Source organism: Sorex fumeus, unplaced genomic scaffold (genome assembly GCF_029834395.1).
Source record: "Sorex fumeus unplaced genomic scaffold, SorFum_2.1 ptg000127l, whole genome shotgun sequence".
NCBI lineage: Eukaryota > Metazoa > Chordata > Mammalia > Eulipotyphla > Soricidae > Sorex > Sorex fumeus.
The window spans coordinates 418,138-430,949 of record NW_026606184.1 but is presented as its reverse complement, the minus strand read 5'-3'; the positions used below and the strand labels follow the sequence as shown (position 1 = coordinate 430,949).

General features: G+C 73.1%; 3 protein-coding genes across 4 annotated transcripts; 1 reads left to right on the top strand and 2 right to left on the bottom strand.

Moving 5' to 3' along the window:
- Window positions 1-794: 794 nt before the first annotated feature.
- Window positions 795-4,503, top strand: B4GALT3 (beta-1,4-galactosyltransferase 3). The gene is made up of 6 exons (XM_056137796.1): window positions 795-1,315; window positions 2,353-2,588; window positions 2,741-2,931; window positions 3,031-3,153; window positions 4,012-4,116; window positions 4,209-4,503. Exons 1-6 carry the CDS (start codon window positions 1,054-1,056, stop codon window positions 4,486-4,488), a joined length of 1,197 nt encoding a protein of 398 aa, XP_055993771.1. The 5' UTR covers window positions 795-1,053; the 3' UTR covers window positions 4,489-4,503.
- A 332-nt stretch (window positions 4,504-4,835) lies between these two features.
- On the bottom strand, window positions 4,836-7,549 carry PPOX (protoporphyrinogen oxidase). 2 transcript variants are annotated; one of them, XM_056137793.1, is made up of 12 exons: window positions 7,277-7,549; window positions 7,049-7,183; window positions 6,806-6,921; window positions 6,589-6,721; window positions 6,295-6,439; window positions 6,001-6,191; window positions 5,840-5,900; window positions 5,617-5,735; window positions 5,430-5,540; window positions 5,214-5,354; window positions 5,082-5,124; window positions 4,836-4,999 (listed from the first exon to the last, which is right to left on the bottom strand). In XM_056137793.1, exons 1-12 carry the CDS (start codon window positions 7,361-7,363, stop codon window positions 4,857-4,859), a joined length of 1,425 nt encoding a protein of 474 aa, XP_055993768.1. In that variant the 5' UTR covers window positions 7,364-7,549; the 3' UTR covers window positions 4,836-4,856. The 2 variants fall into 2 exon arrangements, with proteins under 2 accessions (XP_055993768.1, XP_055993769.1); XM_056137794.1 differs by having other exon boundaries at window positions 6,806-6,853; window positions 7,277-7,284.
- Window positions 7,550-8,455: 906 nt separating this feature from the next.
- On the bottom strand, window positions 8,456-12,190 carry USP21 (ubiquitin specific peptidase 21). The gene is made up of 12 exons (XM_056137792.1): window positions 11,546-12,190; window positions 10,903-10,962; window positions 10,694-10,814; window positions 10,463-10,574; window positions 10,210-10,365; window positions 10,048-10,112; window positions 9,843-9,946; window positions 9,645-9,731; window positions 9,479-9,557; window positions 9,266-9,373; window positions 9,046-9,160; window positions 8,456-8,780 (listed from the first exon to the last, which is right to left on the bottom strand). Exons 1-12 carry the CDS (start codon window positions 12,131-12,133, stop codon window positions 8,690-8,692), a joined length of 1,686 nt encoding a protein of 561 aa, XP_055993767.1. The 5' UTR covers window positions 12,134-12,190; the 3' UTR covers window positions 8,456-8,689.
- Between the last annotated feature and the right edge of the window lie 622 nt (window positions 12,191-12,812).

Genomic DNA, 12,812 nt, shown 5'->3' with positions numbered 1-12,812 from the left:
GTATTCCGGCCTGGCTACTAAGTATCCCGGGCCTGGCAACTAAGTATCCCGTCCTGGCAACTAAGTATCCCGGTCTGGCTGCGGGGTTTGCCCCTCCGGATCCAGTTGCCGGAAGCCACCTGGGCACTGAGGGGCGCGCGGGTGCGCCGGGGGGCGACAGCCAAGGCGGAAGGGGCTTTCCACCGAGTTTGGGGGTCAGCGGCGGCCCAGGGCACGCGTCTCGCAGACTTGGGGCCGTGACGTCGACCCGGCTGACAGCCAGGCCCGGCCAGGAGCCAGCGCAGGCCCCGCCCCCCGCCACAAGCCCCGCCCCGCCCCGGGCCCCACCCAATGAGGCGAGGCCCCGCCCCGCCCTCAGTGACGCCAGGGCCCGCCCCGCGGCGCCCGCTTCCAAGATGGCGGCGGCGGTGCCTGCCCGGCTGCCGGGGTGGCGGTGACGACGGGACGCGCCAGGCCAGGTGCGGGGCCCGGGGCGCGGGCAGGGCGGCCCGAGGGGGGCGGGGAGGCCGCGGGGGCGAGCGCAGCGGGACGCAGGGCCTCGGGGAGCGCGGCTGCAGGCGCGCCGGGCGGGCAGGGGGTCCCGGGTGGCCGCGCGGGCATCGGGGGCGCGGGGCGCGATCGGGGGTCCCCGGGCGCGCCCCGGCGCCGGCCACGCCCTCCAGGTGAGGGGGTCGCCCGCGCCCGCCCGGGCATCCCGCCCAGCGGGGCGGGGCGGGGCGGGGCGGGGGGCCGCGCTCCGGCACCTGCCGGCCGCCCCGCCGCGGCCCCAGGCGTGTCCTCCGCTCCCGGGACAGGTGCTGGACAGGCCCGGCCCCGACCTGCCCCGCGCGCCCCTGGCGGCAGCATGCTGCCCGCCGCCGGCCCTCCGCGAGCCCTCGCAGCCCCCCGCGGCCGGGAGAAGACCCCCTGAAGCCCGCAGGTGAGCGCGGCGGCGGCCCCGGGGACCGGGCGGGGCCTGCGTGCCGCGCGCGCCTGCCCTGCCCCCGCGGCCGCCGGTGCCGGCCGGTCCCCGCCGCTGCCCGGGATCGCGCCTCCCCGCCGGGCTCCCCCAGGATGCTGCGGAGGCTGCTGGAGCGGCCCTGCACGCTGGCCCTGCTGGTGGGCTCGCAGCTGGCCGTCATGATGTACCTGTCGCTGGGCGGCTTCCGGAACCTCAGCGCCCTCTTCGCGCGCGACCAGGGCCCCACCTTCGACTACGCACACCCCCACGACGTGTACAGCAACCTCAGCCAGCTGCTGGGGCCCCCTCCGGTCTCCAGGGACCCGCCCGCCCCCCAGGACCTGCCCGACTGCCCGGAGCGATCCCCGCTCCTAGGTGAGTCCGGCCGGCCGGCCTGGGGCGGGGTTTGGGCGGGTTCCGGCTTGGGGGGCGAACGGGGCACCATGCGGGCGCCCGCCTGATCTTCGGGCTAGGTGGCATTCTGCTGGGGGTCCAGCTGCAGAGGGGCCGGCCCCGGGGCGCTGGGGTGGAGGGCAGGGAGACGGGACCTGCTTTGCGCTTTGATAGCACCTGTGTTCCAGCCCGGCACCTCCAGGGCGTAAGGCCAGAGCACAGTCAAGAATAACCCCTGGGCACAGAGCCAGGAGTGACCCTGAGCACAGAGCCGGGAAGTGACCCTGAGCACAGAGCCGGGAAGTGACCCTGAGCAGAGTCAGGAGTCAGCCCTGAGCACAGAGCCAGGAGAGACCCTGAGCACAGAGCCGGGAGTCAGCCCTGAGCACAGAGCCGGAAGTGACCCTGAGCACAGAGCTGGGAAGTGACCCTGAGCAGAGTCAGGAGTCAGCCCTGAACACAGAGCCGGCAGTCAGCCCTGAGCACAGAGCCGGGAAGTGACCCTGAGCACAGAGCTGGGAAGTGACCCTGAGCAGAGTCAGGAGTCAGCCCTGAGCACAGAGCTGGGAGTGAGCCCTGAGCACAGAGCTGGGAGTGAGCCCTGAGCACAGAGCCGGGAGTCAGCCCTGAGCACAGAGCTGGAAGTGACCCTGAGCACAGAGCTGGGAAGTGACCCTGAGCACAGAGCTGGGAAGTGACCCTGAGCACAGAGCCGGGAGTCAGCCCTGAGCAGTCAGGAGTCAGCCCTGAGCACAGAGCCAGGAGAGACCCTGAGCACAGAGCCGGGAGTCAGCCCTGAGCACAGAGCCGGAAGTGACCCTGAGCACAGAGCTGGGAAGTGACCCTGAGCACAGAGCTGGGAGTGAGCCCTGAGCACAGAGCCAGGAGAGACCCTGAGCACCCCTGGCTGTGGCCCCCAAAACCTAATAAAAGGCACGGAAAAGGGGTGTCCAGACTCTGCGGGCTGCCGGGTCCTGCCGCCCCCTCACCGCGCCATCCCTCCCCCCCCCCCCCCGCAGTGGGACCCGTGTTCGTGTCCTTCAGCCCCATCCCGTCCCTGGCCGAGATCCTGGAGCGGAACCCCCGGGTGGAGCCGGGCGGCCGGTACCGCCCCCCGGGCTGCGAGCCGCACTCGCGCACGGCCGTCATCGTGCCGCACCGCGCCCGGGAGCCCCACCTGCGCCTCCTCCTCTACCACCTGCATCCCTTCCTGCAGCGCCAGCAGCTGGCTTACGGCATCTACGTCATCCACCAGGTGCCCTGCCCTCCCGGGGGCGGCCGGCAGGGGGCGCGCCGAGCCCTGCCCTGTCCCGCGCCCCCCCCCCCACCTGTTCCCCGTCACCTGGTCACCTGTCCCCAGCACCTGTCCCCCGCCCCGTGCCCAGCGCCCGCTCTCGCCCCCTCCAGGCCGGAAACGGGACGTTTAACCGGGCGAAGCTGCTGAACGTGGGGGTGCGGGAGGCCCTGCGGGACGAGCAGTGGGACTGCCTCTTCCTCCACGACGTGGACCTGCTGCCCGAGAATGACCACAACCTGTACGTGTGCGACCCCCGCGGGCCCCGCCACGTGGCCGTGGCCATGAACAAGTTTGGATACAGGTCAGAGCGGGTCCCGGGTCCGGGCACGGGGTGGGACGGGGGACACACAACACATGGTTGTGAGTTCCCCGGCACCCACCGGAGACCCCTGCCCTGCAGCCTGCCGTATCCCCAGTACTTTGGAGGCGTCTCGGCGCTGACCCCCGACCAGTACCTGAAGATGAACGGCTTCCCCAACGAGTACTGGGGCTGGGGGGGTGAGGACGACGACATCGCGGCCCGGTGAGTCCCCCCCTGCCCAGCTGCCCGCCTGCCTGCCTGGGGTTGGGACTGGGGAGAGACACGCCCCTCCTCTCTCCTGCTGGTCTCCCAGAGGCGCGGGGCTGCTTTTCTAGTTAAAAACAAACAAACAGGGGCTGGAATGATAGCACAGCGGGTAGGGCATTTGCCTTGCACGCAGCCAATCCGGGTTCGATTCTCAGCATCCCATATGGCCCCATGAGCATCGCCAGGTGGACCCAAAAAGCAAAAAACCAAAAAAAAAGACAAACAAAATAGGGGGCTGGAGTGATAGCACAGCGGGGAGGGCGTTTGCCTCGCGTGGGGTTGAGCTGGGTTCAATCCCCGGCATCCCATAGGGTCCCCCGAGCACTGCCAGGAGTGATTCTGAGTACGGAGCCAGGAGTCAGCCCTGAGCATCGCTGAATGTGACCCAAAGGGCAAAAAAAAAAAAAAAGGGGGGCTGGAGAGATAGCACAGCTGGAAGGGCCCTTGCCTTGCCCACCCAGGTGTGGACCCCCACCCCCGCATCCCATATAGTCCTCTGAGCACAGAGCCAGGAGTGACCCCTGAGCACCACAGGGGGTGGTCCCCAAACCAAAATAATGATTAAAGAAAAGGAAGTGGGCCAGAGCGATAGCACAGCGGGGAGGGTGTTTGCCGCGCACGCGGCCGACCAGGGTTCGATTCCCAGCATCCCATAGGGTCCCCCGAGCACCGCCAGGAGTGATTGCTGAGTGCAGAGTCAGGAGGAAGCCCTGAGCATTGCCGAATGTGACCCAAAAAGGAAAAAAAAACAACCAAAAAACGGGGGGGGTGTGGGTGACACATCCCGTTTGCTCATGGGTGGCCCGGCCGCAGGGTGCACCTGGCCGGGATGAAGATCTCGCGGCCGCCCACGTCCGTGGGGCACTACAAGATGGTGAAGCACCAGGTGGACAAGGGCAACGAGGAGAACCCGCACAGGTAGGAGCCGGGGTCCTGCCGCACGCACAGGTGCGGAGCAGGGGGTGGGGGATGGGGGGCCCGGCGGCCGTGACCCCACGCCTCGCCCGCAGGTTCGACCTCCTGGTGCGCACGCAGCACTCCTGGACGCAGGACGGCATGAACTCGCTGACCTACCGCCTGCTGGGCCGCGAGCGCCGGCCCCTCTACACCAACATCACGGCCGACATCGGCTCGGACCCGCGGCCGCGCTCCCCCGCCGGCCCCCGCTACCCGCCCGGCTCGTCCCAGGCCTTCCGCCAGGAGATGCTGCACCGTCGGCCCCCCGCCCGGCCCGGTCCGCTGCCCACTGCCCCCCGCAACCAGTCCTCGCCTGGGTCCCGGGGTCGCTGACTGTGAAGGACACCGGGCCGCGCTGGCCACTGGCCGCTGAGCCCGGAGTCCCCTGCGCCGTGCTCGGAGCACGGCTGGACCCAGGGCCTGTCTGGGCTGGGCATGGGGTGCCGGCCCTGGACCCCGAATCTATTTATTTTATTTATGGTTCCCAGGTAGCCCCGGAGGGGCTCCCTGGAGGGGCCGGCTGGGGGCGGGATTTTGATATATTTTCTAATAAAGAATCATTGGCTCCTTCTCCCCTTTTTTCTGCCTCCTGCAGACCCCCGTGTCCCCTGGCCGCACGCACTGGGGGACACGCAGCTGGATCATGGCACACTGTGGTTTATTTTTCTGACGCCCTGCCCTCCCCTCCACTGCTGGGGGGCTCAGGGCTCAGGGGGGCTGCCCAGCGCACGGGCCGCAGCCAGGCGTCCACTCTCTATGCACTCGTTGACGGCCACTCCCTGGAAGGAGGCTCCGGCCAGACTCAGGGGCAGCTTCTGGGTGGCCAGGAACTGAGCCGCGGCTTCTGCAACAGAAGGGGCGGGAGGGGGCGTTGGGGGGCTAGGGCTGGTGCTGGCCTCCCCCCATCCCCCCTGCCCCCCACTTACCCAGCTTCTGCCAGTGGCCCAGGGTGTACTGCGGGATGCAGTCCTGTGAAAACCAGGGCGCGTGAAAGCCGGGTCACCCCCAACCAGCCCCCAGCCTCACGCCCGCACTGGGGGGGGGGTCCCCGTACTCACCCTGTGCAGATGCACCAGACAGTGGCTTGGGGGTCCCGTGAGCCCCAGCTGCTGGGAGGCGGCCTTCTGGGCCTGCTGCTGGAGCAGCTCCAGGGAGGGCATCGGCCCCCCGGAGGGCATCCAGGACCCTCCCAGCATCACCTGCGGGGACATGGCACTCACCAGCGGTCCCCCACCCCTGGTGCCCCATGATACCCAGCGGGGGCCCTCACCTACCGTCACGCGCAGCCCAGGGGGGCTCCCGTCCTGCTCGGGAAACGCCACTGAATCGTACACGATTCCCAGCACGCCGGGGTCCTCAGACGAAGGCACCAGATGTCCGAACCCCTGCGGAAGGGGGACAGCTGCTGGGGGCAGGATTGGGGAGGGGTGGACCCACGGCCTCTCCCTTCCAGGGCGGTACCTGCACGGGCAGCTGGGCATCCCGGTACTGCAGGTTCACCACGGCCACCGACACGGCGCGGATGGTGGCCAGGATGGCAGCGAGGGGCCCTGCCTGGGCAGGCAGCAGCGGGCTGAGGTCTAGGGGGGACGCGGGCACCAGCTGTGTGGACATCTCCCCCCCACCACTTCAGGCCTTTCCGGGGCTACGTCGGGGGGAGGGTCTGCGGGGCCGTTACCGTTACCTGCTGCCGGGAGAGCGCTGACCACGTGGTCGGCGTCCAGGCTGCTGTCCCCGAGGGCCACCTGAGTACAGGGCCAGGGGCATTACTCTGGCGCCCCCAGGCGGCCACGGCAAACACAAAGAACGAAAGTCCACGGGAGGGGACCTGAACCGGACACCCACCTTCCAGCGTCCCCCGGCCTGGAGACTGAGCGCGCGGACCGGCTGCCCGCGGAGGATCTGAACCCCCCGGTCACTCAGGTAGGCGTCCAGCGCCCGGGGCAGCGTGTCCAGCCCCCCACGCAGTGACCACTGGCTCCAGCGCTCAGCCCGTGCCTGGCGGGCCAGCGGGGACTCGAGCTGGGGGCTCTGCTCTGCACGGAGGAAGCAGAGAAGAGGGGTGGTCAGCAGGCCCTGACCCTCATCACGACCCCCAGCCCCCGCGTCCCTCTGTCCCCCCTTCCCGGGGTCCCTCACCGGCCTTCATCAGCAGCCCCAGGAGCACGGAGCGGTGGGTCCGCTCGGCTTGGTACACGCTGGGAAAGCAGGACCGGACGCTGAGCTGCCGGCTGTCCCCGGCAAAGACCCCACGGCACAGGCTGTCCATGGCCAGGGCGGCCACCTGCAGGGACCCCGCCGGCGCTGAGAGGCCTGCCCCCTTCCCACTGCCCTGGGGGAGGTGGTCGGGGGCCACCAGGGCAGGACAGAAGCCGCCCTCCCTCCCGCCCCGCGCGGGGACACCCCAGTGGCCACGGTGGGTGGGCGGGGCACCTCGGGTCCGAGGCGGCGCTCGGTGAAGCTGTGCACGGTCTCATCGGGGGCCTCGCTGGGCGGCGCGGACAGTTCCCGGAGCCCGGCCCAGAGCAGCGCGCGGGAGAAGGGCGGGCACGGGCGCAGCAGGCCCCTGCGGGGTGGGAGGGTCAGCCCGGCCGGGGCCAGGGCCAGGCGGGGCGGGCGCCGGGGTGCCCGGAGTGGCGGTCACGCTCACCTGAGGCCCGAGGGCAGCGGGTGCAGGGCGCCCCCCACGTACAGGAACCTGTTGCGGGCGGCGGGGTGGTCCCCCCGAACGGGCAGCACCTCGGCGTCCAGGCCCAGCTCGGACACCTGCTCTCAGGGGGGCGGAGAAGGGAGCCCCAGCTCTGCGCCCGGTCCCGCCTCCCCGGCGACCACCGCGGGGGCCTCCCGCTGTCCCCGCTGCCCACCGCTCCCGCCCGTCCCGAGGGTCGCGCACCAGCTGCAGGGTCCGCGCTCCCAGGGGCCCCGCCGGCCGGATCCCGCGCGGGCCCAGCTCGAACACGGCGCCGCCCGGGCCTCGGACCGAGCGGATCCAGCCTCCCACGCGCTCGCTGGCCTCCAGCAGGACCACCTGGACAGCGGGGGGGGTGGACACTGAGCGATCGCGCGCGGCCGCGGCGGGCGGCGGCGCGGGCGGGCGGCAGGCGCGGGGGTCCCGGCTCACCTTCGGGGGGCGCGGCGCGCGGCTCAGGTGGTAGCAGGTGGCCAGGCCGCTGATGCCCCCGCCCAGCACGACCACCGTGCGACCCATGGGCAGCTGCTCCCGCGCTCCCCGCGCCGCGCCGGCCTGTTCCGGAAGGCGCACGGGGAGCCCGATAAGGGCCCGCCCTGGCTATCGGCCGGCGCAGGCTCGGGGCCGGGGGGCCTGGGGCGCGGGGCCCCGCCGAGCGCGAGCTGGGGGCCGCGGCTCCGCCCCCGTCCTTTCAGGCCCCTCCGGCGCCCCGTCTCCGCGCCCCCCGCACGCCGCGATCTTCCCCGGGTCGGGATTGGCGGGGGAGGGAAGGCCCCGGATCGCCTTGGCCAATGAGAGCCCTGGAAGGGCGGGACTTCCGTCGGGAGGGGCGGGGCGAGCGCCTGGAGGGGGTGGGACTACCTCCTGGAGAGGCGGGGCGAGCGCCTGGGGGGGCGGGGGAAATAGCCGCCAGCGGGGCGGAGCGAAGGCCTATTGGGGCGGAGCTAGCGGCCAACAGGGCGGGACGAGAGCTTATAGGGGCGGGGCTACCCAGGAGGGGCGGGGCTAGCGGCCGGCTGGGCGGGCGCCCGGGAGGAGCTGGCGGCCGATGGGGCGGGGCGAGCGCTCGGTGGGCGGGATGATCCCCTGAATGGGCGGGGCTAGCAACAGTAGTTCCCCTGGAGGGGCGGGGCGATCCATGAAGGGGCGGCGCTAGCGGCCGGCTAGGCGGGCGCCCGAGAGGAGCTGGCGGCCAATGGGGCGGGATGATCCTCTCAATGGGCGGGGCCAGCGCCAGCATTTCCCCTGGAGGGGCGGGGCGATGCGCGGAGGGGCGGGGCTAGTGACCGGCGGGGCGGGGCAACCCCCGGAGGGGCGGGGCGAGCCGCGGCCACGGCGCATCCCGGACGGCGCGTCCCGGGCCCGCGCGGCCAGGCCCCGGTGGGGGCCGCGGGCAGCAGGGGCGCCGCGCTGGCCCGCGGGGACGAGGCTCCATAAACAGCGCCGTGGCGTTAGCAACAGCGTGGCCTGCGGGAGCCGGGGCCGCCCGGCAACGCGGCGTGTTTGCCCGCCGGGGTCCGGCTCCTCTCCCGCGGGGGCCGCCCTCGCCTCCCCCCAGGCCGCCCCTACCCCAGGCCCTGCCCCGCAGAGATGCCAAGCGGGACGCCGCTGCTTTTTCTTAATAAATTTATTCACAAAAAGTGAGGTCGCAGGGTGGGGGCTGTACACGGGCCGGGCGGGCCGGGGCGCGGGAGGGGGACGGGGCCTCCAGGGGGACGGGGACCTGTCAATAAAAAAAATAACGGGAGCTACACCCCCCTCCCCCCGCCCCGATTAAAAAGACACAAAAATAGACGTCTCTGAGGTAAGTGGGGAGCGGGGGGCTTCGGGGGCCGGGGCCGGGGGTCACAGGCACCGCGTGGGCTCCTGCATCAGCTGGTAGAACAGCACGTAGCCCTCGCTGGACGCCACCTGGTTCTCGCTGACCGGGGAGACGCTGCGGAGAGGGGACGCAGGGCGGCTGGCTGGGACCCGGCGTGGGGGCCAGGCAGGCCGCGGGGCTGGGAGGGGTCCGCGGGGTCGGCGAGGGCTGCGGCGGCCAGGGTGGGGGGTCTGCGTGGGTCAGGTGCGGGTGGCATCTGCAGGGGTCAGCGGGGGCTGCGGGGAGGCTGTGGGGGCCGGGGTGGGGGTTGGCGAGGGTCAGCGAGGGCTGCGGGGGCCGGGGGTGGCGGTCTACGCGGACGGTCAGCGAGGGCGCTCACCGGGAGTCGTTGAACACGTGCCAGCCCGTCTGGCAGCGGCACAGCGCGGTGTAGTGGCCGCAGTGGACACTGCCCGAGTGGTTGCACAGCGCGTACAGCTGGTACACGGGGCTCCCTGGCGGCAGCGCGGGGGTCAGCAGTGCGGGCGGTGGGGGGAGGGGGGGCAGCGCCGCGGCGCCCACCGCCGCCCACCACCCTTCCTCCCGGTCAGCCCCCTCACCCGCTCGGTCACTCGCGAAGTCCCCCAGGCTCAGCCTCTGCAGCGGGAAGTCGACCCCCACAGAGCTTTTCTTGATGGAGCCCCGAGAGGCCGAGAACCGGTTCAGATCTGTGGGTGGGTTAAGGAACGCAGGGGCGGCGCGCCCACCCCGTCCGGGACCCGCCCTGCGCCCGCCAAGCCCGCGGGGTCCAGGGGTCCAGGGGTCCAGGATACGGAGCACAAGGATGCGCGGGAACCGTTGCAGCGTCAGCTTCTTGGTGCTCCGCGTCTTCTGCCGACACCGGTCACACACCTGCGGCCCCGGCCCAGTGAGTGGACCCCGGCCGGCCAGCCCTGCGCCCACCCAGTGCCCCAGCCTCCCCCAGTCGGGCCCACCTACCGGGGCGTTCTCGGATTCCAGCTCCTCCTCCTTGGTGAAGAGGCTGAAGCAGTCCCGCAGTGAGACCTTGCCGCCGGCAAACCCTTTCTGGGGGGGACCCGGGCGTCAGACTGGCCACGGTGGTCAGCGGGAGAGGAGTCCTGCCCCACAGACCCCAGGGCCCTCCCACACTCCCGCCCGCCCCTGCCGGCCCCTCACCTTGGGGATAGGGAGGGAGAGGTCACAGAACACCTCGAAGGTCGTGGACCGGTACCCGCAGGCCTGACACTTGAGGCAACTTTTCAACTGGCCCACGAACAGGTCTAGACGGAGAGTGGGGATGGGCGAGGGTCAGGGAGCCCCACGCTGGCCACCAGGCGCCCCCCTGACCTCGCCCCGCCCCTGCCGCCCGTCCCCCACGTACCCACAATCTTGCTGTCCTCTCGCTCCAGGTACCGTTTCCACATCAGGTTGGCTCGGTCGTCGTCGCTGATGGAGAAGGGATGGAGAAGGGGTTGAGTCGGCTGGCACCCCGGGAAGGCGGCGAGGCCGGGTGAGGGAGGGATGGGGGCCCCCCTGCCCTCACCTTAACTCAGGGTCCTCCACCAGCGCCCCTCCGCGGCGGGGGGGAGCCGAGGCTGGGTGCTTGGCCAGGATGGGGGCCGCCCGGCGACCCCGGCGGTTGATCTCAAGGTGAAGCCGTTCCATGAGCAGCTTGAGGAATTCCTGGGCATCCTGCTGGCTGCAGGCAGACAGAGCGGGCGGTGGCTGGTGAGAACGCCCTGCCCGGCCGCGGGTGAGGGAGCGGGGTGGGGGGGGGGACGGCCCGGGGTGCCCACCTGTATCCCGAGAAAGAAGGGACGTATTTCTGGAAGACGGCGCGGAAGCGGGTGGGGTTCACAGCCTCGCAGGAGTCGGGGTGCCACAGGGCTCCGATCACATCTGCAAAGGCTGAGAAGGCGGGGGGCCGGGCAAGGCTCAGCGTCTGTCGGGGTCTGAGCCCTCGGTCCCCGGAGGAGAGGGAGGAAGTGGTGATGGGGTGAAGGGGAAGGAAAGGCAGCGCCCCCCACCTTCCGTGAGCTCCTGGGCGCGGCCCCCGCCGGGCACCTCCTGCCGGAAGTCTCGGCGCAGACAGAAGTCTCTGAGTGGCCGCGTACTGCTGAGACACTGCAGGACGGCGTTCAGGAAGCACTGGGGGCAGGGGGGACAGGCTGGTCACTGCGGCTGCCCGCTGCTGCCCAGTCCACCGCCCACCTGCCGCCCCACTCCGGACACTCACCGTGTTGCCCAGATTCCGCAGGCCCACGTGGCCCGAGCCCAGGAGCAGCGTGTGATGGGCCTGTGGGGGGACGAGGTCAGTGTGGCCCCCGGCTGCTCCCCTGGCCGCTGTCCCCATGCAGCCCTCCAGGCCCTACCTCTCTGGCCAGGAGCAGCAGGCCCACGATGGCCGAGTACACCACGGACGGGGCCAGGGCCGTCCCTCCCGCTCCCCACCGGGTCCTCTGCCCGGCCAGGCGGCGCTGCAGCTCCAAGGGCAGCTCCCCGAGCACCGGCATGGTGGGTGGCCCAGCTGCCCCCCACCCCCACCTTGCTGCCCCCCAGGCCCCCTCCGCCCCCCGTGGCCCCTGCCTGCACCCTCTCCCCGGTCGGCCCCGACTGCGGGCAGCCCCGGCCCGCTGGGCTCTGAAATGGGCAACCACTGGGGGTCAGAGGCGCTGGGCCCGCCCCTGCCCGGCCCCCGGAGGCCAATTAGGCGACTGGAAGGTCCTGGGGGACCAGGTGGCAGGGAAAGGGAGGCCCTGGGGGCCCCGGGAAGAATTCCAAATGGCCGGGCAGTCCCCGGGGTGGCACTGGGGACAGCCTGGGTGATGGGGGGGGCGGCGGCCGGACAGGACGGGGCCAGGACGGGGGCCGCCCCTCACCATCTTGTCCGCCGTGTAGAAGGCCTCGGCCGGCCGGGCCGCGATCATGTGGAAGGCGCCGTGGGCCGCGGGGGGCTCGGCCCGGATGCTGAGCAGGGACGGGGGGCCCGGGAAGCCCCCCAGGCGGCGGAGCGAGGTGCTGCGCCGCAGGGCGGGGGGCTCGGGCCGCAGCGCCAGGCGGCTCAGGGCGGCGCTCAGCTCGCCCGCCGCCCCGCGGTGTCCACCCAGGGCCAGGCCGACGGGCCGCAGGTCCCCGCTGCTCACGGACTTGGAGCGCGCCAGGTTGGTGCGGGAGGGCAGCGGCAGGGGCCCCGCGGGGGGCGGCGAGGCGGGCAGGGGGACGCCGTGGTCGGCCCGCAGCGGCCCCTTGGGCCGGGGGCCCGGCCGGCGGCCCCGGCCCAGCTCCAGCTTCTGCAGCCGGTCCTCGGGGGGCAGCGGGCGGAGCAGGGCGCTGGGCCCGGGGGCCGAGGTCCGGCGCTCCCGGCTGCGCGCGCGGGGCGCGAAGGCCAGCTTGGCCCCGACGCGGGGCTGGACGCTAACAGGTGGCTCCCGGCTCCGGCCCAGGCGGTGCTCCGAGGCCTGGGGCATGGTGGACACCGCGGGCGGGACCTGCGGGCAGAGGCGGGCAGCTGGGGGCCGGCGCGGGGCATCCCGGCGCCGGGCGGGGCGTCCGCGCGGCCCCTGCGCATCCCCGCGGCCGGCCCGGGCCCTGCCCGCCGGGCTCGGCCGCGCCGGACACGCCGCCCTGGACACGCCGCGCCGGGGCCCGGCGGCCAGCGCGCGGCGAGCGGCCGGCGGCGGGGCGCGGGCGCCGCGACCCCCGCGGCCGGGCGCCGGCGGGTCCGCCCCCCTCGAGGGCAGCGGGGCCGCGCCCGCTGATTGGCTGCGGGGTCCGGCGGCGGCGTCCCCCGCGGCCGGCGGCCAGCGTCCCCCCGGCCCCGCGCCGCCCGGCCCGCGGCCCCCGCGCCGCGCCGCCCTACCTGAGCCCGGCGAGGCGGCGGCGGCGGAGGCCGGCCGGGCCGGGCGTCCGCTCAGGGCCGGCCCCCGCGGCCCCCGGGCAGCGCCCCCGCGGGCGCGGCCGCAGCCCCGGCCGCAGCGCTGGCCCCGCTCTCGCCCGCCGCAGGGGCCGCCGCCATCTTTGTTGGTCCCGCCCGGCCGCCGGGCGCCGGCTTCACGGGCCCGCAGCGCGCCTGCGCGCCCGCCGCCGGCCCCGCCTCCCGGCCCGCCGCGCGCCTGCGCGCCCGCCGCCGGCCCCGCCCCGGCCGCC

Bases quoted from the DNA above. Each gene is read 5' to 3' on its own strand.
- B4GALT3 (XM_056137796.1), top strand. From the start codon at position 1,054: ATGCTGCGGAGGCTGCTGGAGCGGCCCTGCACGCTGGCCCTGCTGGTG. The intron at 2,932-3,030 runs GTCAGAGCGGGT...CCTGCCCTGCAG, and splicing joins ATGAACAAGTTTGGATACAG to CCTGCCGTATCCCCAGTACT. The intron at 4,117-4,208 runs GTAGGAGCCGGG...CCTCGCCCGCAG, and splicing joins AACGAGGAGAACCCGCACAG to GTTCGACCTCCTGGTGCGCA.
- PPOX (XM_056137793.1), bottom strand. From the start codon at position 7,363: ATGGGTCGCACGGTGGTCGTGCTGGGCGGGGGCATCAGCGGCCTGGCC. The intron at 6,440-6,588 runs GTGCCCCGCCCA...GGGTCCCTGCAG, and splicing joins AGCGCCGCCTCGGACCCGAG to GTGGCCGCCCTGGCCATGGA. The intron at 5,000-5,081 runs GTAAGTGGGGGG...CTTCTGTTGCAG, and splicing joins GGGCCACTGGCAGAAGCTGG to AAGCCGCGGCTCAGTTCCTG.
- USP21 (XM_056137792.1), bottom strand. From the start codon at position 12,133: ATGCCCCAGGCCTCGGAGCACCGCCTGGGCCGGAGCCGGGAGCCACCT. The intron at 10,366-10,462 runs GTGGGCACCCCG...GTCTGCCTGCAG, and splicing joins CCTTCTTTCTCGGGATACAG to CCAGCAGGATGCCCAGGAAT. The intron at 9,732-9,842 runs GTGAGGGGCCGG...GGTCCCCCCCAG, and splicing joins TCTCCCTCCCTATCCCCAAG to AAAGGGTTTGCCGGCGGCAA.